General features: G+C 40.2%; 1 protein-coding gene and 1 long non-coding RNA gene across 4 annotated transcripts in view; one reads left to right on the plus strand and one right to left on the minus strand.

Moving 5' to 3' along the window:
• Window positions 1–1,019, plus strand: part of LOC132523742 (uncharacterized) — a 42,374-nt gene extending 41,355 nt beyond the window's left edge. For all 3 annotated transcript variants that reach the window (XR_009541636.1, XR_009541635.1, XR_009541634.1), the window contains one exon: window positions 333–1,019. This is a non-coding gene — a long non-coding RNA (uncharacterized LOC132523742). The remainder of the gene's footprint in view (window positions 1–332) is intronic.
• The window catches only part of RASEF (RAS and EF-hand domain containing), a 72,965-nt gene that overhangs the window by 20,457 nt on the left and 28,516 nt on the right, over window positions 1–23,992 (minus strand). Inside the window, exons 2-9 of the mRNA XM_060155294.1 lie at window positions 22,455–22,601; window positions 18,851–18,941; window positions 12,752–12,847; window positions 8,963–9,040; window positions 6,749–6,864; window positions 4,644–4,712; window positions 3,010–3,094; window positions 2,019–2,107 (exon numbers count right to left, since the gene is read on the minus strand). Of these exons, the coding sequence (XP_060011277.1) occupies window positions 2,019–2,107; window positions 3,010–3,094; window positions 4,644–4,712; window positions 6,749–6,864; window positions 8,963–9,040; window positions 12,752–12,847; window positions 18,851–18,941; window positions 22,455–22,601 (771 nt within the window). The remainder of the gene's footprint in view (window positions 1–2,018; window positions 2,108–3,009; window positions 3,095–4,643; window positions 4,713–6,748; window positions 6,865–8,962; window positions 9,041–12,751; window positions 12,848–18,850; window positions 18,942–22,454; window positions 22,602–23,992) is intronic.

Below are 23,992 nucleotides of genomic sequence, written 5' to 3' on the forward strand. Positions count from 1 at the left end.
TGTGCTGAATTGGGCGATTGGGATTGACATGTATACACTGATGTGTATAAAATTGATGACTAATAAGAACCTGCAGTATAAAAAAACAAACAACTAATGCTAAACTCTCTTTGGGTTATTTGTATGGAAATATGTTAATATAAATGTTTCAGACATTACATGAAATTTCTAAAACTCTTATACGTTCTGGTATAATGTTATAAGTCATAATTCTAGTTATTACCTTAAAATGTATATCTCAGAAATAACTAAATTTCCTTGTCAATTGCATTATTATGAACTTTCATCAAATCTTTAACTGTGGTCATTTTTAAGTCTTTTGTCATTTACAGACAGTTCTGGGTGTACCCTGATGCTTTTGCAACAATGTTCCTGTAGAAGGGTTTCATCTTCAAGGAATTCATGGAAAAGACTCTGACAAGTACAGGTTTCTGGTAACTGACTATACTGCTTAACTGAATGAAGAAGCATTTTCAGAACTCTAATGGAAAACTGATGAATTCATAAAAGTGCTAACAAAAGATCAAGATGAAAAAAAATTAATTACATGGGACTGAGTGAACTGATGAGGATGATTATAATTTTTGTGACTTTCTATTTGAATAAAAAAAAAATCCCACAAGGTCCCAGAGGCAAAAAATATACAAATCAATTTTCATTGCAAAGTAAAGGAGCTGTTACAGTGGAGGATTACTGGACTGAATGTCAATATTATGACATAGTATGAGTGTGTTTCATAAGTGCAATCATTGTTGCTTTTGTTGTGGTCATCCATGTACAATGCCTGGTGTCAGTTTATTTATCTGTTGTAAAAAAAAATACACTGTGTGTGTGTGGAAAAAAAAAAGAAAAAAGAAAAATGTTCTGGAGGTGGGTGGTGGTGATGGTTGCAAAACAATGTGAATGTACTTAATGCCACTGAACTGTACACTTAAATATAGTGAAGATGGTAAGTTTTACGTTATGTATATTTTATCACAATTTTTAAAAATAAAGAATAATACCTTTTTAAACTTAAAAAAAAAGTAATATCTATTTCTCAAAAACAGAGAAGCCAGTTTCCTACAAATAGATAAACCATTCAAATTTTTTATTAAACAAATCAGTGAATAATAAAAACATCTGATACTTGGATAGAATTTTATTAAAAGTGATTACCAGTAAGCCTTGGAAACAGACCTTCCTGAAAGGGGATATGGCCATTTTGCTAATGCCAAGATACTAAGTACATTATTCTTTAGACCAAAAGTCCTCAAATGAAAAGGGAAGGAACATAAATTATGAAAGTGGCATCAGAAATGGAGAGCCAGAGACCTGCAGTTTATGCACTCACGTCTACCATCAAACTTTGACATACTCCAAGTTAGCCTTTTAAGTAGCAACACTGGACATGTATATGTATACACATGTGTACACAAGTGTAATCTTTCAGTTTTTACTGCTAGATCTCAAGTTATAGCAGGGCTAATATTTCACTTCATTTGATTAAAAATAGAGCTAAATCCTCACTTCTGGGAAGCCTCTGTGACTCCTTTAATACATTAGCGCATAAACATCTACTTGCCACATTTCTGTTTGTTTTGAAAGTTTGCCTTTCCTTGAACATAGCTTGCATAATATTATACTGAGCTATTAAACATTTACAGATTGTGCCAAGAGTCTCAACATCATATACTGCGTATATCACAACATCACATATGGTAGTTCCACTGGCTTCCCTGAAACACCTCTTACTGAGGGCACTTCTAAGAAACAAGACTTAATAGGCATGAGGTAAGGGTAAGCATACATAAAACCAAGTCACGATAACATCTTAAAGGAATCACTTTACTCTCTCTAAAACATTTTTACTTTAATCTTTACATGTTTCATGTTTCATAAATTTAAAGTAAGATAGTAGAAAACAGATATTAGTGCCTCAAATATATTCTGTTATTCTAATTTACCTGTAAGGAAATGTACTTTCCTTTTAACTCTGTTCCAGAATTTAAACAAAAAGTAAGTAGGTGTTAACATACCTGTCATAGCCCAGAGGTTGAGGAGAATGAGCATTAAATTTAGGACTGCTTCTGGAAATTGTATTCCCTGGTGATATATTATTTATGCGCTGTAATACGTAAAATACATACGTAATATTTTGTTATTACATGTAAAAATTCTGTGTACGTTTTTAAAAACTGTAGCACACTAGTTTACTAATGTAATTAAAAGTTTGGTATCCTACATGAGAAAACGAAAGCACAGAAATCAAGGGAAAAACTGCAACAACTTCCCATAGTACTCTCTCCTCATCATGTCTTAAGTCCAAACCCTACCATATAAGCCATAAAGGGGAATCTTGGTTCCCCAGATTTGCCAGGACCTGCAATACCGACTGGGGATTTGTCTCTTCTCAAACCATCATTTGGCTTAGTAGCTGACTCATCCATACCCAAAGCTGTGGCACTGGAACCCCAACCTTGAAGCTGACCCCCAAAAGTGGGGGAAGAGGCTTTCTGGCACATGTAGTCTAGGGAAAGGTCCTCAAAATTCCAAACGGGCCTTAGCTTGTTTCTGTAGGAGGGTTTAAAGCCCAAGGCCTCCACTCTGATGATCTCACTACCAGAAAGAACAAACCGGTGGGTCTAAATAAACTCCTCAGCCAGAAGCACCCTCTCTTTCCTCTCAACTGGGCAATATATATTTTAACCTCCATGAGACATCTATCTCACTTTTTCTTCTATTATTGCTATCTGGGCACATCTTAACTCCCTACTATACTATAAACTCTTCCAGGACCCAGGTCACACCTTATACATCTTTCTCTGGTTTTCTGGAACATTGAACAAAGAGTTGGCTGACACCTAGACATTTATTTATGCAGAGGAGTGGCATATTTTTTAAGTTGGGAAAATGTCTCCTTTTATTATATTAAATAGTTTCTCATAAGTTCTCTTCTAAGAAAATATATGATTTTTATCAAAGTACCACGAGAAAGAATGAAATGAATTATAAAATTCTATCACATACCAAGGATCTGTTGAACTTGCTGTAACTGTTTTCAAGGGCACTCCTTAAGCCATCGTTACTGTCATGCAGTTTCCTGTTAGCTGTTCTACAAAGTAAATAAATAGATAAGGAAAGTATTAGTGGGGGTGAAAGTCACCACTTCTTTTCAGGCTGTGATATTCAGAACGTGGCATTACCACCGCTTGTATCTTTCTGCCACCAAACCTCATAAACTGAGATCATAATTCATTACTAGAAGTGCAACTTAACAGTGTGTCACCTCTCTTTAGAGGTCTCAAGGCGTTTTAGGAGTGAGTCAGCTATGCTGTGGAACCCACTGCTCCTTCAGGTAGCTCCACTGTTTGGATAGGTTTGGTGCAGGTCTGTGTTCCCTAAAGGCCTGAAGCCAGCCGGCCCCACCTACTCTCTATCCCCACTGCACGGATGTGCTGTGTCACACTTCTTTCTCCTGGCTACTCCTGCATCCTTCTTGTGGCATGGTGCTGTACCACCAGGCACTGTTTTATACCAGTTAAAGGCTCCAATGTTGACTCAGGTCCAAATCCCAACTCAGGCACTTACTTTCTATATGCCTTACAGCAGCCATTTAAGCTATCAGAGACTGAGCAACCTCTTCTATCAAATGAAGTCTCTGCCGTAGAGACTGGCTACTATCTCCCTGCTTCAGGCTTATTCGTCCTTCAGAAGTCAGATGCTTCCTAGACCTTTCTGGTTAGGAGGATGCCCTTACGAGACACTCGGCTCCCCTTGGCCCCTGCCGCTCCTTTGGCATCTAACATCTGTAAGTATTGATCAGGTTCCATCCTCTTCCCCTGGACTAGCCCCATAAGGAGAGAGGCCTTTTTCTCCTACTTGCTACTGTATCCTCAGCTCCTGGCATACCTGAACCGTAAAAGGTGCTGAGTGAAAACCTGCTGAATGAATGAATAAATGAATTAACAGGATTCTTGTAATATAGCAACTCTATCATTGTCACAGGTGAGATGTAATAAGCATTCATAATGATGGAAAAAAACTGTCAAATCTGACCTGGCATCATTTGGGGGAACTAAAACCAGAAGAAAATACTGCCTAGGTGAAAAAGAGAGAAAGGGGCAGTGGGAAAGGGGGAGGTTTTGTGGGGAAGGTCTCAGAGGATGGAATTCCTAAAACTTAGCTGCAAATTTGACAGAGCAGGTGTAATATTTCCAAGAGGTTAAAAAAAAAAATATACTGCTAACCAGACACAATAAATTGCCAAAGAATGATCGTGTATGCCTAGTGATGTGACATGCACTATGTGAGATGCCTGAAACCTCTCAGCGTGCTGAGCTGCAGAGAAAGCTGATGAGGTCAGGGCCACTGTCCTTTACAGTAAAATAAAGGTATCATAAAGACGTGCCAGACATATCACCTGACTTGCGAGCACTTTTAGAGAATTATACTCTAGTCCCTGGATTTGAATAGTTTATGTAGGATTAGAAGCATCAGAAAGCCAAGCTGACGTGCTGAACACACCGTGTCGAGAAGGGACACGTGTAGAGCCGCGAACACAGCCTTTGACATATGGCAACTCGTGTTACATGTGGCACCTGTTTTACTAACAAAACATAAGTTAAATGTAAATGTGATGAGGACTTTATATGAGAACTTACTGGAGTATTTCAATTTGCCTCTCAAGACTATTTCGATCTTCTGTGTACTCTCGGATTATTTCCAGATCCCTGTAAAATTATATTTTATGTTTGAATGCGGATTAGGTGTTCAGTCCTGCCTTACCGACACCTACCCTCCCAGACCTCTTTCCGCCTTTTCCGAAGGCCTGTGTCCTTGACCGTGGTCTTCTATCTCTCTGTGCTGCTGCCCGGTTCCTCTGAGACATCAGCAGCCTCCTCTCCTCCTGTGACCCACAAGCACACCCACGCCTCTGCTTCCTCTCGCAAGGCTCTGCTCCCCCCATCCCCCTCCCCGCACCCACCAGCTCCTTCACCCCAGCCCACTGACCTGGTTCTGTTCTTCACTGGGGCTGAACCCCCTGATGTTCTGCTGAGTCCCCTCTCCCCAGCTACTCACATTACCAGTCCCTTCCGCCCAATCCATTCTCTCACCTCTGACTCTTCTCTGCTCATTCCAAGCCGTATGCAACTTCAGCCCCAGCTGTACTCTCCCTTCTTGTGATTCCTTCTCGTCTCTGTGCTCCCAGCCCTGCCTGCCCTCCCCGCCTTACCCTAAGCCACAGTGGAATCCACAGGACCAGACTTTCTCTGTTCACTGTAAACTCACGCTCAGCGATTCCTCTGTTGCTTTATTATGAAGCAGCCCTGGCCTCCTCCTTAAAATGTCCACTCAGAACATCAGCCACTTACCTCCAGCCCCTACCTCATACCTGCCCCATTTCTAAGCAGATAAAACCCCATCACTAGCTTCCAAAAACCCTCAGGCTGTCAAATTTTGTCTGTAATAAGCTATCCATTTGTTCTCTTGATAAGGCTAAAAGTTTCCCAATTGTCTGTAGGAATTTAAGTTCCTTAGCCAAAAATTCTGGGGCCTTACATTATAGCCTTAAACTAGCTTTTAAACTTTTTAATCTTTTTTAAACGTTTGCCTTTCCATTCCAAATATCTTTTTCTGTCCACCAGGCTGACCACTGTTCCCCAAACCAGTCTTATCCTTCCCCATGTCCTTGCCCCTGCTTTGGGTTCTGCCTCACCTGGAACATCTCTGAGCTCTTCTCCCATCTGTAAAATGGGGATAAGGAAAGTCCCTATCTCATAGGAAACCATGAATGCGTTAATGCTAGTAAAGTACTAAAGACAGTGCCGGGCAATTGTCAGTGTGACCTGTGTTGCTTGCTGACAAACTCATCTCAAGTATCTCTTCTTTAATAAAGTCTCCACCTTTCTGAACTAAAGGAACACTCTGTCTACCATCTCATGGCAATGGACCCAACCTGTGACACTGCAGTGGTATTGTTTCTGACATGGCTGAGTTCTTATGCTGTTTAACTCCGTAACGCTTTTAACTTTTAATTTTTCCCAACTAAATTTGAAGTTCTCAAAGAGCAGAGGCCACGTCTTTTCTTTTTTCATATATTCCACACTCATAACTCCTTATCTTGTAAGTCCTTAATAAATGTTTCACTGCTTTCCATTACAGGACCTTAATTCTGATTAAAGTCTGCAAACCAACAAACAAAACACAAGGTGTTTTTCTCAAGTATACATGTACTAGGGGATACACACATATACTAATGCATATAGATGAATTTTATATTTAAATACCCTTATATAAATATACATGTGTATCTTTCTTATATATAATTACATGCCTCTGTGGGTACATGTGTGTTAGGTCATATGTTATTAACACCATACTGCAAAACTAAAGCACAGCAAAATAAAATGACTTGCCTAAGATGTCTCATTTTCCATTTTTTTATGTTGTAGGGCCAGGATTCCTACCTTCAAAGCACTTCAATTAGCGCTGCCTCTTGACACTTTAGGTATATTCTTCTGCTGCCAGTTAATTCAAACATTACTAAGCCCTGCACTTTCCTGAGCAGCCAATAATTTAAAAAATTGAAAACACAAAAATCACTAGGAAATCTGACACCTAAAGTAAAATCTTTAGAAAGCAAAGAACACATTAGTAAAGTTAATAAATAACCCTTTATTATTACATAGCTGAGCTTCATTGACATGGATGGTTACCTAAATAAACATTCCACTCAAACTGGAAAGTAAAATGTGAAGTTTCATACCTTTCAGAATTCAGACTCTGATCAGCATAATCACTTTTCAAAGAATCTAATTCACTCTGAAGAAAGGCTATGTTTGTCTGTGCTTCTAAAAGATCTTTCTTAACTTTCTGATTTTCCTAGAGGAAAGGCACAGTGCAGGTCATTAGACTCAGAGTTTCTACCTGGGAGAAGTGAAGTCAAGTGTAGTGTAACCTTCCCACACATCACTCTCACCCCTCCACAAGTCTTCAAGTCTTGGTGTTCAAAGAACTAATTATCAATTCAAGGTAATTTGATATTTTCATAAAGTATTAAAGAAAGTATCAAAAATTAGCTCTTTTTTTAAAATACTTGACATTTGGTGTGAAACTACAACAGTCAAGAGTTTATCATGACGTACTTCAACATGTTATTGGCAAATTAACGGAGACCAAACATTTAAACATCTGTTTTACTTAATGAGAGCTGTGGAACTACTGATAGATATTCTGTGGAATTAACAATACCTGTTACCAGGTAGACTGGCTACTTTTTACAATAAATCCTATCACCTAAAATTTTAAATTTTGCACTTGAAAATAAGCCAGTGTGGTTAGGAGATTTCTATATTTTTCTTAAAAACCAAAAAACAGACACAAAAACAAAGAAGAAAAAAAATCATTGGAGGCTTCCCGTTCAATATGGTGGACTGGGCACATGAATTTGTCTTCTTTCCCTTTTGAGACCCCATTAACATGAAATACCAAAGGAAATAAACCAATAAAAATTAAAAGAATGGAAGAGGGGCCCATCAGCAGTCAAGTGATTTAAACATATTGCTGGAAAAAGGAAACCGGATGGCAATGTGCTGACAAGGGGAAGAGAGTAGGGGAAAAGGAGGTCCAGAAGATGTGTGTTGAAGGTTCTGCTGTAGAACAAAGAAGAGACACTGGTCAGGCAGAACCCCAGAGAGTGAGAAAGGGGGTCTGGAAATAGAGATTAAAACTGTACATTAAGACACGCTGCCTCTCAAGCCTTTACCTGCTCTTATCCTAGGAAAGAAGAGCAGATAAGCCAGAGTTGATTCCAAAGGCAACAAGACGGGGCTTGTCTTTTTAAAAATAACTGAATGATTCCCAAAAGCAAAGCTAAGGCTTCTCTCTGAACATCCAGGCCCCATGCATCTGGTAATTGAGTTCCTATGTCTGACAGCCAGCTTCACACACAGAGCTCTGAGGAAGGCCATCTTTCAGGGGAGAGGCCTTGAGCTAAACAGATGTTTGCCTAGCTGTACAGGAATCCTACCACAGCTACCTAAAATGATCAGAAATTCCAAGATGACATCTGGGTAGCAAGTTTAAAAAGCAGCCAGTCCAATAAGAATTGAAATTTCCTGGACTCCAAAATTAATATTTTCAAGGAGAAAAAAACAAATTCCATGTACTGGAAAGAATAAATAAGAAGTTGCAAGGTAGAGGTAATATCATGAAGATGGCAGGCTCTTTTTACACGAAACCAAAAACTCCACCAGAGAATCCATGAGAAGTAAGCAACTCTACGAGAACATTGTGATCCAAGCACAAAACCAACTAGGAGGTAGCAAAATCTGAAACTGGTAATGCATAAAGGGGATTTATCTGACCACAAAGCTGGGGGACCTTCTCTTTTGAGTGGCACAGGGATAATGACTGGAGAGAAAGAACTGCAATTTTAGCTCACTTCTTGGCTCTGCAGGGAGAATATTTAGAGTCACGATAAAGGAAATGTTCATTATTGGTTTTCAACTTTTAGAGTCAACCTGAGAACAAAATAAAGAAAATGACGATAATATAACGATGTCGATGTTATCATTTATGGCAACAGAAATACTAAAGATAGGGTCAGCAGAAGATGGAAAAGGGACAGACAGAAAACTTGGAGGAAGGGCAGGGCAATAATACCTCATCTTACAAAGTCAGGGAAACAGATAAAAGTTGATGTTATAAGAATGCAGGGGTTAACTATTTAAAATTTAAAGGCCATGCCATTATTGCTTTGAATAAAAAAAAAAGCATTTACAATAGGTATCACTGAGGGAAAAAGCCTGCATAAATATAATACCTTTAGTCAGAGGTATTTCAAAGACTTTCTCTAACTGTAGTATTAATTTCTCTTTAAGCTTTTATTCCTGGAATATTGAAATCATAGCATGATTTTATTTAGGAAACAGTAGTCTAACAGGAAATATATTACTGTAAGTGAAAAGTTAATTCTTACCATTGATAAGTCATAAATTTGTTTTTTTAATGCAGCTACATCTTCCTTTTGACTTATGTGTTTTGATTGTTCTTCTAGCTGAAAAAGCAAATAAAAGTTGGACGTTTACAAACTCACTTTGAATTGATTTGGTTAAGTTTAGGAATATATGTGCATGTAGATATGGGAATTCTAGAAGTCTCCAATTTTCAACATTATACAACCTTATAAATCATTAAACTACATATAATCCAGAAGGATTTGAAAATTTGCTTTAAATAATTTAAACATTTAAAAAAGGGGTTTTCTTATTTCATGAATTTTCTTTTTTTTGCCAAGGTACCTTTTTTTTTTCTTTTTTTTTAAAATTGAAATATAGTTGATTTACAGTGTGTTAGTTTCAGGTGTAAAGTACATATTATACATATGTACTTATGTACAATTACACACATATATATACATTCTTTTTTTACATTCTCTTCCATTATAGGTTATTATAAGATCCTGAGTATAGTTTCCTGTGCTATACAGTAGGTCCGTGTTGGTTATCTATTTTATATATAGTAGGTTATCTATTTTATATACAGTAGTCTATTTTATATATATAGTAGTGTGTATATTTTTCTTTGAAACAATTGAAAAGCCGTTTTGGGGAAACCATTCAACTATCAAGCAACTCAGTCCTCCCTTTTTCAGTTATGTTGCGTATGAGTCTGGACCTTTATATTCTCTTAAACTTTATCTGCATTTAACACTTGCTATTCTATATCATAATTACTTATGAGTGTTTTAACTCTCTTACTAGAGTCCAAGATTTTTAAGAGCAGAATTGGTGTCAAAAGTCAACTATGTTTTCTTCATGGTGATGTCAAAAATGCTTATTTAATGATTTAAGTCAATAAAATTTAAGTATGGTATGAAGTTAGAGACACACACACAAAATTATATAAATACACAAATGAGCTTTGCTTCCTGGTTGATTACTGAGCATTACCAGACTAAATTGGCTCAGAAGCATCCCTAACATGGACAACAAAAATGTCTTTCTTACACATAGCTTACATCCCTTGGGAAATGTGGGGATTTGTGGGTGTCCATTAATAGAATATGCATGCATTGATCAAAATGAATGCGATATTTCATCAAAATCTAAGTACTTTGATGATAGACTTTCTTCATCTTGCCAGGTGGCATCAGTGGAAGGTTTTCAAGTGGCTGAAGCCGAAAGAGCCACTGATTTTAAGATCATGCCAATTTCAGAGAAAAAAAATTGTGGAGAAAAAAATGAGTTTCTCAGAACCACTGGCATAAGGTAATGTCTGGTGATTATATTAAATCTGTAGACTTCTGTATATTCCTTTACAGCTTTTAACATGTTCTGCCATAAATTATCTCTTACTCTCTCGCAGAACAACCCTATCAGGCAGGCAGGAAGTCTGGTATAAGTGAGAAAGCCCCAACTGTGTAAAGACAGAAAGACAACGCATTGCTTATTAGCTGAGTGACTTTGTGCAAGTTATTTAACCTGGAACTCAGTGTTCTCATCTGTAAAAGTGGGAAGTTTGCACTTTCCTCAGAGAAAGTTTAAGAATTTGATATTTTTAAATTATGAAGAAGAGCTTAATAAGCTACAAAGTCAATAAAATGTCAGTCACTGTGGTTAGACAGGATAGTTTATTATTAATCCCATCTTACAGATGAGAAGCTAACGATCAGAATGATGAAGCCGGACTTCCCTGGTGGTGCAGTGGTTAAGAGTCTGCCTGCCAAGGCGGGGGATACGAGTTCGATCCCTGCTCCAGGAGGATCCCACATGCCGCGGAGCAACCAAACCCGTGAGCCACAACTACTGAGCCCACGTGCCACAACTACTGAAGCCTGTGCACCTAGAGCCCATGTTCTGCAACGAGAAGCCACCGCAGTGAGAAGCCTGTGCACCGCAATGAAGAGCCCCCGCTCGCCACAACTAGAGAAAGCCCCCCGCGTGCAGCAACGAAGACCCAATGCAGCCAAAAATAAATAAATGAATAAATAACTAAATAAATTTATTTTTTTTAAAAAAAGAATGATGAAGCCAATTGTCCTGGGTGTTACAGAAGAAATTGGAACAGTCTTTTTAAAATTAAATTATTTTTTTTATTTTTGGCTGCGTTGGGTCTTTGTTGCTACGCATGGGCTTTCCCTCTAGTTGCGGCGAGCGGGGGCTACTCTTCGTTGCGGTGCATGGGCTTCTCATTGCGGTGGCTTCTCTTGTTGTGGAGCACAGGCTCTAGGTGCGTGGGCTTCAGCAGTTGCAGCACGTGGGCTCAGTAGTTGCGGCTCGCTGGCTCTAGAGTGCAGGCTCAGTAGTTGTGGTGCGTGGGTTTAGTTATTAGCTCTGCGGCATGTGGGATCTTCCCGGACAAGGGCTCAAACCCGTGTCCCCTGCCTTGTCAGGCGGACTCTTAACCACTGCACCACCAGGGGAGTCTGAAATTGGCACAGTCTTGATGAGGACTTGGGTCTCGTCACTCCTGACTCTTACTGTTCAGGGCCTATTTGGTCTTCATCATATACTATATGAAAAAACAACTCTGTGTCTCCTCTTGCAAACATTCTCTTAGTTTAAAGGTTTGGATGACACAGAAATAATTGAGGACAGTGACTAGCAGAATCTGTAACTCTAGCATTAAGCAAAGGATTGGTCCATTCAAATTCTGTAATACAAGAATAATATTATGGTCTAATGACCTTTGGAAATCAGATATAAGGTTGACGTTGATAATACTTTTCCAAGAAGGATACTGGGGAGAATTCTTAATAATTCCAGAGGTTTAAATTGCAGTAACCCACAAATGCAGTTAATTATCACTTAATCTCATTCAGTATAAACACTGGAAGGAGCATTAAAGGTTATCTCTGGTTATGAAAAACCAGAGAAGCAAAGTGATGTGCCTAAATTCACAATGCCACTTTTGGGGACGATTATTTTTAAGTACCCATTTTCATTTTAGCTAAGGTATTTCCATTAGTTATGGAGACCATCCACATGCAGGAAGTGAATCCAGTATTATGCTGGAGCCAATGTGTACCAGCAGGCGAGAGCCTATTTATTTTAAGCATTTCTTCCCAAACTCTGCATTCAGTGATGTCAACTTGGTAGCTTGAAATCGGTAATGGTGGGAATATTTATACCATGAAGATTGGCAAATGCTACAAATGCCTCCTCCCTTCCTCCCCTTTCCAGAGCCTGTTGTAAAACATCTACCAGCATACCACTGAGTGAAATGGACCCTAATCATTAGAAACCAAATAGAGCAGAGGCCCAAACCAATCACACCTCTGCTTTCATGTCAACAGGTTCTCTCCCACTTCTTGCTGATCAGTGGTCCTCTAGATCTGGAACTTTCCACAGAGAAGTATTCATTTCATTTAATAAATATTCACTGAATACATATACCTTGCAGTAAGCTGAGTGTAGGGCTACATGACCAGGAAAGACAGTGTCCCTGCTGTCGTGAGCAGACAGTCCACTGGACACGTGGGACTTGAAGGCACTTGGTGAAGACCAAGGAAAGAAAACTGAGGTTTGATGGACAACTGTTCAAGGGACCAGAAATATTTATTAGATCTATGCAGAAGATAGGCTGCCCTTAGAAATAGAAATTACAGGCCTTTAAAAAAAATTCTTGCCAAGGAGTCCAATTTGATTCTGAAATCTGATCTATCCACTGCTTCAATATGATTCTGCATGTTTTTAGTTGCTAAAAAAAATGTAGACACATTGAGATACTGAAAGTATCCCTCAAAGTCCAGCTGCCACAAACCTACCTTTTTGAGTTTCTTTATTGTCACCTGTAGATCTCCCACTTCTGTTTCATACTGACGCCTGAGGTCACTGAGGGCTTCTTCAGCTTTGCGTTTTTCCTGAAAGAAAAAAAAAAATGATTTTGTCGATTTAAATAGGTTCTTCAAAATCCTGTAGGTGAGAAACATTTTGTGTCAAACTAAGGCTGACCCCAAGTCTCCTACACAGAGACAGTGAGAAGGTAAAGCAGAAGTAACCAAACTTTAGATGCCCAGCACTTCTGGAATGGAAACGTACAAGACTGGAAGAACTGCAGAATCCCACAACCTACATACACACGTAACCTGGGGTGACACCTCTAAGACCACTACTCAACTGTGATAGAGGGCTGCAGCACATCAATTAACTAGCTAATTAAATACGGCTGTGTTTAATTAAAAGCTATGGCACAATCAAGGGCCTCAGTGCTTGCCTGAATCCTATCATGTCATCAGGACTCAGGAAGGCCTGATGGGTTTACTGTTTTTCCAAGAGTTTACACCTTATCTAAATTCAAACCACATCACCTGCAAATTTCTATGCAAAGTGCTGCCCCATAGGCTGGTACTTCTCATGTGTGTCACCCCTGGTACAGAGAATGGCAAAAGGGCACTCCAGGAGGTCAGGGGCTGCAGCTCCCATGAGCCCAAATATCTTTCAGTTTCCTTTTTCTCTTAACACATTATGGAATTTAATATCCTATGTTCTGTATTCAAATAAAGTTTTAATTTTATAACCAGTGGAGTTGAGTGTAATAAGACCTAAATAAATGGAGAATATATCAGGTTTGTGGATTATTCATTATTAATAAGATGCCAAATCTCCCCCAGTTGATCTATAGATGCAATGAAGTCCAGTCAAACCCCCAACAGGTTTTGGGTTTTTGTTGTTGTTGTTTTTCAAAATTGACAAGCTGACAAGGAAATTGAGGACCTAAAATAGCCAATACAACTTTGAAAAAGAACAAAGCTGAAGAACTAATACTAGACTCATTATGGAACTAATTCAAGACATTATAAAGCAATAATCATCAAGACAATGTAATAACCAGCATAAAGATAGACAAATCAATCAATGGAACAGAATGGAGAGCCCAGAAATAAACCCAACACAAATACAGAAAACTGATTTTGGACAAAGTGCAAAGGCAATTCAGCAGAGAACAGATAGTATTTTCAACAAATGGGCTGGAACAATTAGATATGCATATGCAAAAAATATGAACTTTGATCCATACCTTAAAAATAGATCCTAAATGTGAAATCTAAAACAATAAAACTTATAGAAAAAACACAGGAGAAAATCTTTGCAACCTTGGGTTATGCGAAGATTTCTTAAATATCAAAAACACATCCGTCAAAGAAAAAACATATCGATGCTGCCCACGTCCACCACTACTTTAAATCTATGATGCGTTGGACTTCATAAAAATAAAAAATTTCTGCTCTTCAAAAGACACTGTTAGGAGAATGAAACGATAAGTCAGGAAATATTTATAGATCAGAATATATAAAGGACTCCCCAAACTCAATAATAAGAAAACAAACAACCTAGTTTTAAAAGTGAGCAATAGAGGGAACTTTCCTCAACATAATAAAGGCCATATATGACAAGCCCACAGCAAACATCATCCTCAATGGTGAAAAACTGAAAGCATTTCCACTAAGATCAGGAACAAGACAAGGTTGCCCACTCTCACCACTCTTATTCAACATACTTTTGGAAGTTTTAGCCACAGCAATCAGAGAAGAAAAGGAAATAAAAGGAATCCAAATCGGAAAAGAAGAAGTAAAGCTGTCACTGTTTGCAGATGACATGATACTATACATAGAGAATCCTAAAGATGCTACCAGAAAACTCCTAGAGCTAATCAATGAATTTGGTAAAGTGGCAGGATACAAAATTAATGCACAGAAATCTCTGGCATTCCTATATACTAATGATGAAAAATCTGAAAGTGAAATCAAGAAAACACTCCCATTTACCACTGCAACAAAAAGAATAAAATATCTAGGAATAAACCTACCTAAGGAGACAAAAGACCTGTATGCAGAAAATTATAAGACACTGATGAAAGAAATTAAAGATGATACAAATAGATGGAGAGATATACCATGTTCTTGGATTGGAAGAATCAACATTGTGAAAATGACTCTACTACCCAAAGCAATCTATAGATTCAATGCAATCCCCATCAAACTACCACTGGCATTTTTCACAGAACTAGAACAAAAAATTTTGCAATTTGTATGGAAACACAAAAGACCCCGAATAGCCAAAGCAATCTTGAGAACGAAAAAAGGAACTGGAGGAATCAGGCTCCCTGACTTCAGACTATACTACAAAGCTACAGTTATCAAGACGGTATGGTACTGGCACAGAAACAGAAAGATAGATCAATGGAACAGGATAGAAAGCCCAGAGATAAACCCACACACATATGGACACCTTATCTTTGATAAAGGTGGCAGGAATGTACAGTGGAGAAAGGACAGCCTCTTCAATAAGTGGTGCTGGGAAAACTGGACAGGTACATGTAAAAGTATGAGATTAGATCACTCCCTAACACCATACACAAAAATAAGCTCAAAATGGATTAAAGACCTAAATGTAAGGCAAGAAACTATCAAACTCTTAGAGGAAAACATAGGCAGAACACTCTATGACATAAATCACAGCAAGATCCTTTCTGACCCACCTCCTAGAGTAATGGAAATAAAAACAAAAATAAACAAATGGGACCTAATGAAACTTCAAAGCTTTTGCACAGCAAAGGAAACCATAAACAAGACCAAAAGACAACCCTCAGAATGGGAGAAAATATTTGCAAATGAAGCAACCGACAAAAGATTAATCTCCAAAATTTACAAGCAGCTCATGCAGCTCAATAACAAAAAAACAAACAACCCAATCCAAAAATGGGCAGAAGACCTACATAGACATTTCTCCAAAGAAGATATACAGACTGCCAACAAACACATGAAAGAATGCTCAACATCATTAATCATTAGGGAAATGCAAATCAAAACTACAATGAGATATCATCTCACACCAGTCAGAATGGCCATCATCAAAAAATCTACAAACAATAAATGCTGGAGAGGGTGTGGAGAAAAGGGAACACTCTTGCACTGCTGGTGGGAATGTGAACTGGTTCAGCCACTATGGAGAACAGTATGGAGGTTCCTTAAAAAACTAAAAATAGAACTACCGTATGACCCAGCAATCCCACTACTGGGCATATACCCTGAGAAAACCAAAATTCAAAAAGAGTCATGTACCAAAATGTTCATTGCAGCTCTATTTACAATAGCCCGGAGATGGAGACAACCTAAGTGCCCATCATCGGATGAATGGATAAAGAAGATGTGGCACATATATACAATGGAATATTACTCAGCCATAAAAAGAAACGAAATTGAGCTATTTGTAATGAGGTGGATAGACCTAGAGTCTGTCATACAGAGTGACGTAAGTCAGAAAGAGATAGACAAATACCGTATGCTAACACATATATATGGAATTTAAGAAAAAAAAATGTCATGAAGAACCTAGGGGTAAGGCAGGAATAAAGACGCAGACCTCCTAGAGAACGGACTCGAGGTTATGGGGAGGGGGAAGGGTGAGCTGTGACAGGGCGAGAGAGAGTCATGGACATATACACACTAACAAACGTAGTAAGGTAGATAGCTAGTGGGAAGCAGCCGCATGGCACAGGGATATTGGCTTGGTGCTTTGTGACAGCCTGGAGGGGTGGGATAGGGAGGGTGGGAGGGAGGGAGACACAAGAGGGAAGACATATGGGAACATATGTTTATGTATGACTGATTCACTTTGTTATAAAGCAGAAACTAACACACCATTGTAAAGCAATTATACCCCAATAAAGATGTTAAAAAAATAAAAATAAAAGTGAGCAAAAGATTTTAATAGACGCTTCACCAAAGAAGACGTAAGACGGTTGCCTGACAAGGAGGGGCAAGGAAGGATGGCATGACACAGGGGCGTGGAAACCAACAGTATGTGAACCTACCTTTATCTTGATTGTGGTGACGGTTTCTCGGTATATACACATATCCAATCTTATCATAGTCTACACTTTGAGTAGGTACAGTTTATTGCATGCCCATTATACCTCAATAAAGCTGTTACAACATATTTTTAAAACCCTAACTGAAACAATGGGATAAACACTCTATGTGCAAGAGGAGTCAAGGTCAGGAAGAGGTGAACGTGGCTAGAGGACTAGGGGAGGGCACTGGGGAGAAGGGGAGACTTTCTCTGATCTTTGCAAAATTTAGGAAAGTGGAGAGGAGTTATCAAGGCAAAAAAACCCAGCTGGAGTGAAAGCAGAGCAATGAGCCAGGCCAGAGCTGCGGGGTGAAGAACTGTGTGTGGGGAGCCAAGGTAAGCCACGCTTAGTGGAGGTGAGTTAGGGAAAACCTTCAGTCAGCGTGGATGTGTTATTCCAGAGAGACTAGGAGACTGGGGCAGACTGGCAAATAGATGTCATCCCAGGGCCAAAGCTGCTCCATTGGCAGCAGTGTGCTGAGGTTTCAGAGACCACATCTGTGCAGTGACTCACCAGCCACTTATGCCATCGCTGTGGAACAGAGAAAGATGCCATGTATTCACCACCCCTGTACCAGAGCCAAGGAAAATGAGGAAGATGGTATAATTAACAAAACATGAAGTGATAAGGGGTAGGGCGATGGTCAGGTATCCATCACCAACAACCAGTTTGGGAAGTGCTTAGCTGGAAGAGGCGGAGATTTGATGACAGAATAACGCATATGCTTGATAAGTGTGTGATGAATGAATGAATGCACAGATTAAATGGATGGAGAGGGAAAAAGGCAGAAAAAAATAGGATGTTACTGTTTCTAGACTAGAAGAAATAAAGCGCTAACAAAAGAATGGGATAATCATTGTAATAAAGCTGGACCATGGACTCTGAGCTATTCACTCTGTGAACATGACTTCCAAACAGTTATTAAATGTGTTATTAAGAGATAAGACAATCAAGAGACCCGAAGGCATACATGTGGTAAAGCAATTTAAGGTGAAGAATCTGAAAGGACACAAGGTACGCAGAGCACCGGAAAAGAGCAGAACTGCAATGGCCACGGTGCCCCTACCATACCTCAGGCACTGCGCTAGGCACGCATACAGATCACCAGGCTCGACCCTCCTTAAAGCAGATAGGTGGCATTATCCCATCTAAAGTTGGAACAACAAAGGCTCAGAGGTTATGTTATTTTTCCAGTGCCACTTAACTGAGACGGGGCAGAGCCAGGAGGCAAACTAAGGTCTATTGGATGCCAACACCCAGGCCCTTCTCACTCAATTTTCTGCCTCTCAGAGTTAATGGGGAAAATGAATAGAAAAAAAGGGAATGTTCAACCTGAAGTTAACTACTCAAAGAAATATGTCTATTTTCTGTTTTCAGTAAACATCAATCACCCAAATATATTTCATAAAGGAAAAAGATAATTATTTCTCCTATGGAAATCACTGAAGGTAGCACCCAACTTTCAACTATGAGAGTTCCTATATTGATGAGTAAAAGTATATCCCATTGTAAAACAACACCAAAATTAGCAGGGAGCATTTTAACTTCATTGTAATCTAGATTTAAAGTAGCGGTGGACGTGGGCAGCAAGACAGTGGTATTAAGAGTGGAGCCACCATCCTTTACGAAGGCGGGCTCTGCCTTCTCCAGGCCTCAGCTCTCCTGTCCCCTCTTCACAGAGGCCCCTGACCTCCCAACCCGAAGCAGCCTGTCTATCACACATGCCATTTCTTTACTGTGCTTGTTGCCATCTGAAATTAGCCACTTTATTTGATTACTTTCTCTCTCTCTCTCTCTCTCTCTCCCCCTCTCCCCCCCCCGCCACTCCCTCTCCCTCTCTCCTTACTCTACCCCCCACCCCCGCCCTGATAAAACCACCAGCACTAACAGTGCCCTTGTTGAGAGCACCTGTGGCAGTCTGGACTTGCTGCACCCAGAGGATGCCCGGTGCCCTATCCATAAAAGGTGTTCTGAGGATTCGTCGCATGAAGGGGCCATCCCACAAACTCACGTCTTTCCGTGTCTTGTGTTCTGCAGCCTGAATCCTCTGATCCATTTCCTCTTCCAATTCACTCAACTGCATGGCTGCCTTGTCCTGGGCTCTGAAATTTAAGAGGATGCACACCTTTTCATTATACTCTTGGCCTTGTAACATGAAGAGAAAACTCTGACCTCATCTATTTCAAGCTCTCTATTTTACAGATGAGGAGAAACATACCATTTAAAATAATATTCCCTGTTCCTTCCACATAATAAAATGATGTTGGCAATTCGATCAGTTGGGTGTAAAGGGACATTGAAACTAGATATTAAATAAATGGAATAGATTAAATGGTATTAAACTAGATTGTAGCAAAGAACAGATAAAGATACCAAATCGCTGGGAGGCTCTCAATAAATTCTGAAAACCTTTTTTGCTGCGATGACTGAGCTACAATCCCAGACAAGAAAAGAACTCCATGGCAAAGAGATGGTTAGATAAAATTTTGAAATTTTATCATACGAAAAACACAATGCTAAATGCTATAGTTAGAAGGGAAAAAAAAGAAGAGATCTCAAAAATTATTTCTGCTTGGTTCCCTAAAGTTCTAGAATGTATATATAGTTGCCCTTTAGAAAATTCCTGTTTCTTTTATTAATACAATCAATAAATCATATTTCTCTGGAGGCAGAGAATACTGATCTGCCAGAAAGTTAGAAATGAGAAAATTTCGTTGCGAAGATACCCAGATAGCTTTATTTAGCAGTTGTCTAGCATGGAGACACCTGTCACTTTACAATGATTGAAGCTTCAGATTAAGCCCTAAAAAATTTATTTTTTGTTCTCTCTCAGCTCTGTGTCCAATTATCTAAATTTTCACATGTGTATGTCTTGCCTACTCAACTAGATTGGAAGTGACCTGAAAGCAGCCACCGTGAGATTTAGAGTCAATGTACTTGGCCCAATGACATGGTGTTAATAAAAGTAGAAACAGGACCTCAGTAGAAGGCCTCTGTCTTCCAGTCTGATAGCTTCTGCTATACCATCCTACCTGCTTTCAACTTATTTACTCCCTCCCAACACAATTTGTTCATGCATTAATTTAATTCTACATGAGCTTCCAAACAAGCATTGATGGGTGGAGGGAAGACCCGGAAGTAAACTTCGGAGTGACTTATCACTATTTTCTGCTCCTGTTAACTTCCTCTTCACCTTACGGCCTGCCCGAGGTTATGTTAACCAAGTTTGGACAGTCAGCTAGTTCTGGTTTGTTTACAAACACTTGATGTTTGAAATCTAGGCATTATGTAACTCCACAGCAACTTTCGGGGTTTTTTGGTCAACTCTGGGACTGGGAATAGCTAAGCCACACATCCATTTCTCCCTTTGTTATGACTACTTTTTTCCAGCCATTCCTTCTAAAAATCTGGGCATCTGGGACGCCTCCCCAATGTGTTCCTTCTGCCTTTTTCACTTCTGAACAACTCTTTTTTCTTTCTTTCTTATTTTTTGGGGGAGGGGGAGTAAATCAGGGTAGTCTATAATGACACACTGTTTGCCCCAGCAATTCCCAATTCCCAGTAAAGCATCTACCATGTTGGGAATGTCCACTTTAACCTTAGTCCAGGGCTCCTACCAGGACACTGGGAACCCCTTCTTCAGGTGCAAGTGCTGAGCGAAAAGACTGAGGCCCTCCCCTAACCAAAAAACAGAGGTGGGGACGCATGGTCCTTAGTTAAGGATGTAAGGGAATATTTACAGTAGTCACTTAAACACCTCGGCAAGGTCTCTGCCAGCTCAGAGAGCGGCCTTTAGGAGGCCTTGGGCTTAGGACAGAGCCCGACTTTGGATCCCACCCACAGAGCACAGAAGCTGGGAGGAGAGAAGCACCATCAGCTCCACATCACGTGACACACTCCGTGCACAGCAGAGAGCGGCCCGGCTGGGAATGAGAGCAGAGGGAAGAGAATGCCATTCTTCTTTCCCTTATGGGTTTACACAGGACTATACTTAGAGGTTATGTGTGAATGAATGTGTGTGTGTCCCATGAATTTTTGTGGGGGTCTGTGTATATGCATCTGTGTGTGTACAGGGGAGTTAGTGTGTTTTCACAGATATTTACTGGACTCTTTAAAAAAATCTCAGTATGTGTGTCTGCTAGTCACCCCTCAAAGGAGGCCAAATCTGGGGCTCTGATCCACATCCCAGAATGCTCTACAGAAATTGATGATCTGAGGACCGCCCTATGATCTCACTGAAAGCCTCTAGCAGGCAAACTTGAGGGAAAAGATTGGAGTCAGGAACTGAAAATGTTCACTTAAAAACCCCCTGTGTGGGCTTCCCTGGTGGCGCAGTGGTTGAGTCCACCTGCCGATGCAGGGGACACGGGTTCGTGCCCCGGTCCAGGAAGATCTCACGTGCCGTGGAGCGGCTGGGCCCGTGAGCCATGGCCACTGAGCCTGCGTGTCCGGAGCCTGTGCTCCACAACGGGAGAGGCCCCAACAGTGAGAGGCCTGCGTACCTCAAAAAAAAAAAAAATCCCTGTGGATAGTTCAACTCTTGTATGATTCTAGGACTATAAAAACAGTCCTATTTAGCATCGGTGTTTTAAACCATTTTCTCTTCTACATTTTAATTACTTCACAGGGTCAGCTAGATAGTTTTATCATCATGTGGAGGGAAAGAATAAAGAGAGAGGAACGGCCTTCACCTGCCCCCATGCAAATGGGGGCATCCTATGAAAGGGGCCGTTTAGGAGTTCTGGGCAGAGACCAGTGCGGTGCGCAGCACACTGGGAGCTGCTGGCGGCAGAGCACATGGAGGTGAGAAGCATCTGTGGGGCAGAACACCCAGGAATTGTGACAAACAACATGCCCTCTCTCCCAATATATGCCAAAGGAGTGTGGTCTTCCAGGAAACAAAGAGGCTGATGTTTGGATTGCAACACATATAAATTCTTTTTTGGCACTGGGTTGCTGTTAAAACCAATAAGATACCCTATGTAAGCCAGCTGTGGCTTATATAAACTGTATGAGAGTAAGGGTTCAACAGTTTTTAGGCTTGCAGGTCAAGCTGGTGAGGAGGGTTAGAGAGAGGGAAAGAAACACTGCTGAGTACCCACCATGTGGTAGACCCAGTGCCAAGTGCTTCACCCAAGCCTCACTATGAGGTCTCCACACCCCAAGGATGTGAATATTTACAGCCTCGTTTTGCAGATGCAGAAGCTGAGACTCAGGGAGATTAAGTAACCTGCCCAAAGTCACTCTTCTGTCAGTGACAAGGCCAGGCTTCAAATGGAGTCTGCCTGCCTCTCTGGATGAAAAGTATCCTGTATGTTTCAAGCGGCTGGATACAAGATAACGAATCCCTTTGAACTGTTCTATATGGCATCACAGGCCTTGAAGGGTTTATATGATAGGATCATGGGGACCTGCTGATGGATTGCTGGCTGACCCTACAAAGTACTGTCTGACTCAGCTTTCCTCATGCTGGCTTAGTTTAGAAAGTTCCAGATTCCTCAGGTTCGGGTCGACACCCCATACCATATGATAATGCAGTTCCGTCTTTGTGCCACTTGGTCAGAGAGCCAGTTAAAGGACCCCTTCTGCCACTGAGACAGGAAAGACTACAATACCTCTTCACTGCAATGGCCAGGTTTTCCATTTCTGTGCTTTGAAGTTTGATCTCACGGATGAAGTTCTTTATAACATGTTCATATGGCTGAATTAGTCTTGGCTCCACGAGGTTGATGTTTTGATACAAGGTACTAACTTGCTCTTTTCTGCCAAAAGAATCAGATTAAAAATTAAATAAAACCGAGTAAAAAAAGTCAAAATTTCAGAATATTTTTTAGGAAAGAGACACATAAGAACCAAGGAAGAAAAATGTAACAATAGAATGACCAGAATGGAGGGAAGATAGCAGTCAGAGATGCTACTGCACTCTTCTTCATATTATTATTATATTTTTAACAGTGGAACAGCAACTTCATTTTTTCCCCCAGCTTTATTGAGATATGACTGACAAATAAAAATTGTACATATTTAGGTTGTACAGCGTGATTTTTTAAGGTGTGCAATGTGATGATTTAATATTAGAAGATGGAGGCCAGTGAGGGCAGTGGACATGCACAGGGAAGGAGTGATAGGGAAGGATTTTTTTTGTCACTGCTGGGTTTTTTTCCTTTCATAGAGAGTTAAATAGATTTACAGAAAAAAAGTTAGGTAGCAAACTAATTACTTAATAATATGTTCCACCAATCCCTATAAGACATACTTCAGACTTTATGATCATAAAAGCACATATACCTATTGTTTTATAGTCAGTTAAAAATTATTTCATATATATTATATTTATATGTGAGAATCCTCATACTTGTTATTATTAACATTTGTAAAAGACAAATATTTCAGAGTCATTTCAGAGGAAAACCTGGTAAGACTGGGCAGCTGTTCTGCTAGGGGATAAAGGAGTGAGTCAGAGAGGCTGGTGGTGTCCTTGACTCAAGTTTGGGAGCTGATGTTGAGTGATACAGAGATAAGGCCACGTGAAGACACAGTCAGACCGCCGCCGTTGACAAGCCAGGAAGAGAGGCTCTCACCTCCAACCCTGCCAATACCTTGATCTCAAACTTCCAGTCTCCAGAATTGTGAGAAAATAAATCTCTGTTGTTTAAGCCACCCAGTCTGATATTTGTTATCAGAAATACCTAGGCAACCATAGCAAACAGTGAAAATTTCCAAGGTCACATAGTGACTGAATGGCAGAATTGGGATTCAAAACGCAGATCACACAGTCAACCATTACATTATATTGCTTCCCAGTGGTGTTAAACATCTGAACCTTGGCAGAAGAAATGGGATTCAAAATCATTACACAGAACTATGAAACACTTCAAAATGTAAGGTATATATTAACCCAAAGCTTATTTAGGCATGGCCCTGAGGTGTGTCCACGTAGCTATAAACTCTCCCAGCTTTTCTCTTAGAAATGAACTGCTCGGGGCTTCCCTGGTGGCGCAGTGGTTGAGAGTCTGCCTGCCGATGCAGGGGACACGGGTTCGTGCCCTGGTCCGGGAAGATCCCACATGCCGCGGAGCGGCTGGGCCCGTGAGCCATGGCCGCTGAGCCTGTGCGTCCGGAGCCTGTGCTCCGCAACAGGAGAGGCCACAAC

The sequence above is a fragment of the Lagenorhynchus albirostris genome, chromosome 7 (genome assembly GCF_949774975.1).
Source record: "Lagenorhynchus albirostris chromosome 7, mLagAlb1.1, whole genome shotgun sequence".
Lineage (NCBI taxonomy): Eukaryota > Metazoa > Chordata > Mammalia > Artiodactyla > Delphinidae > Lagenorhynchus > Lagenorhynchus albirostris.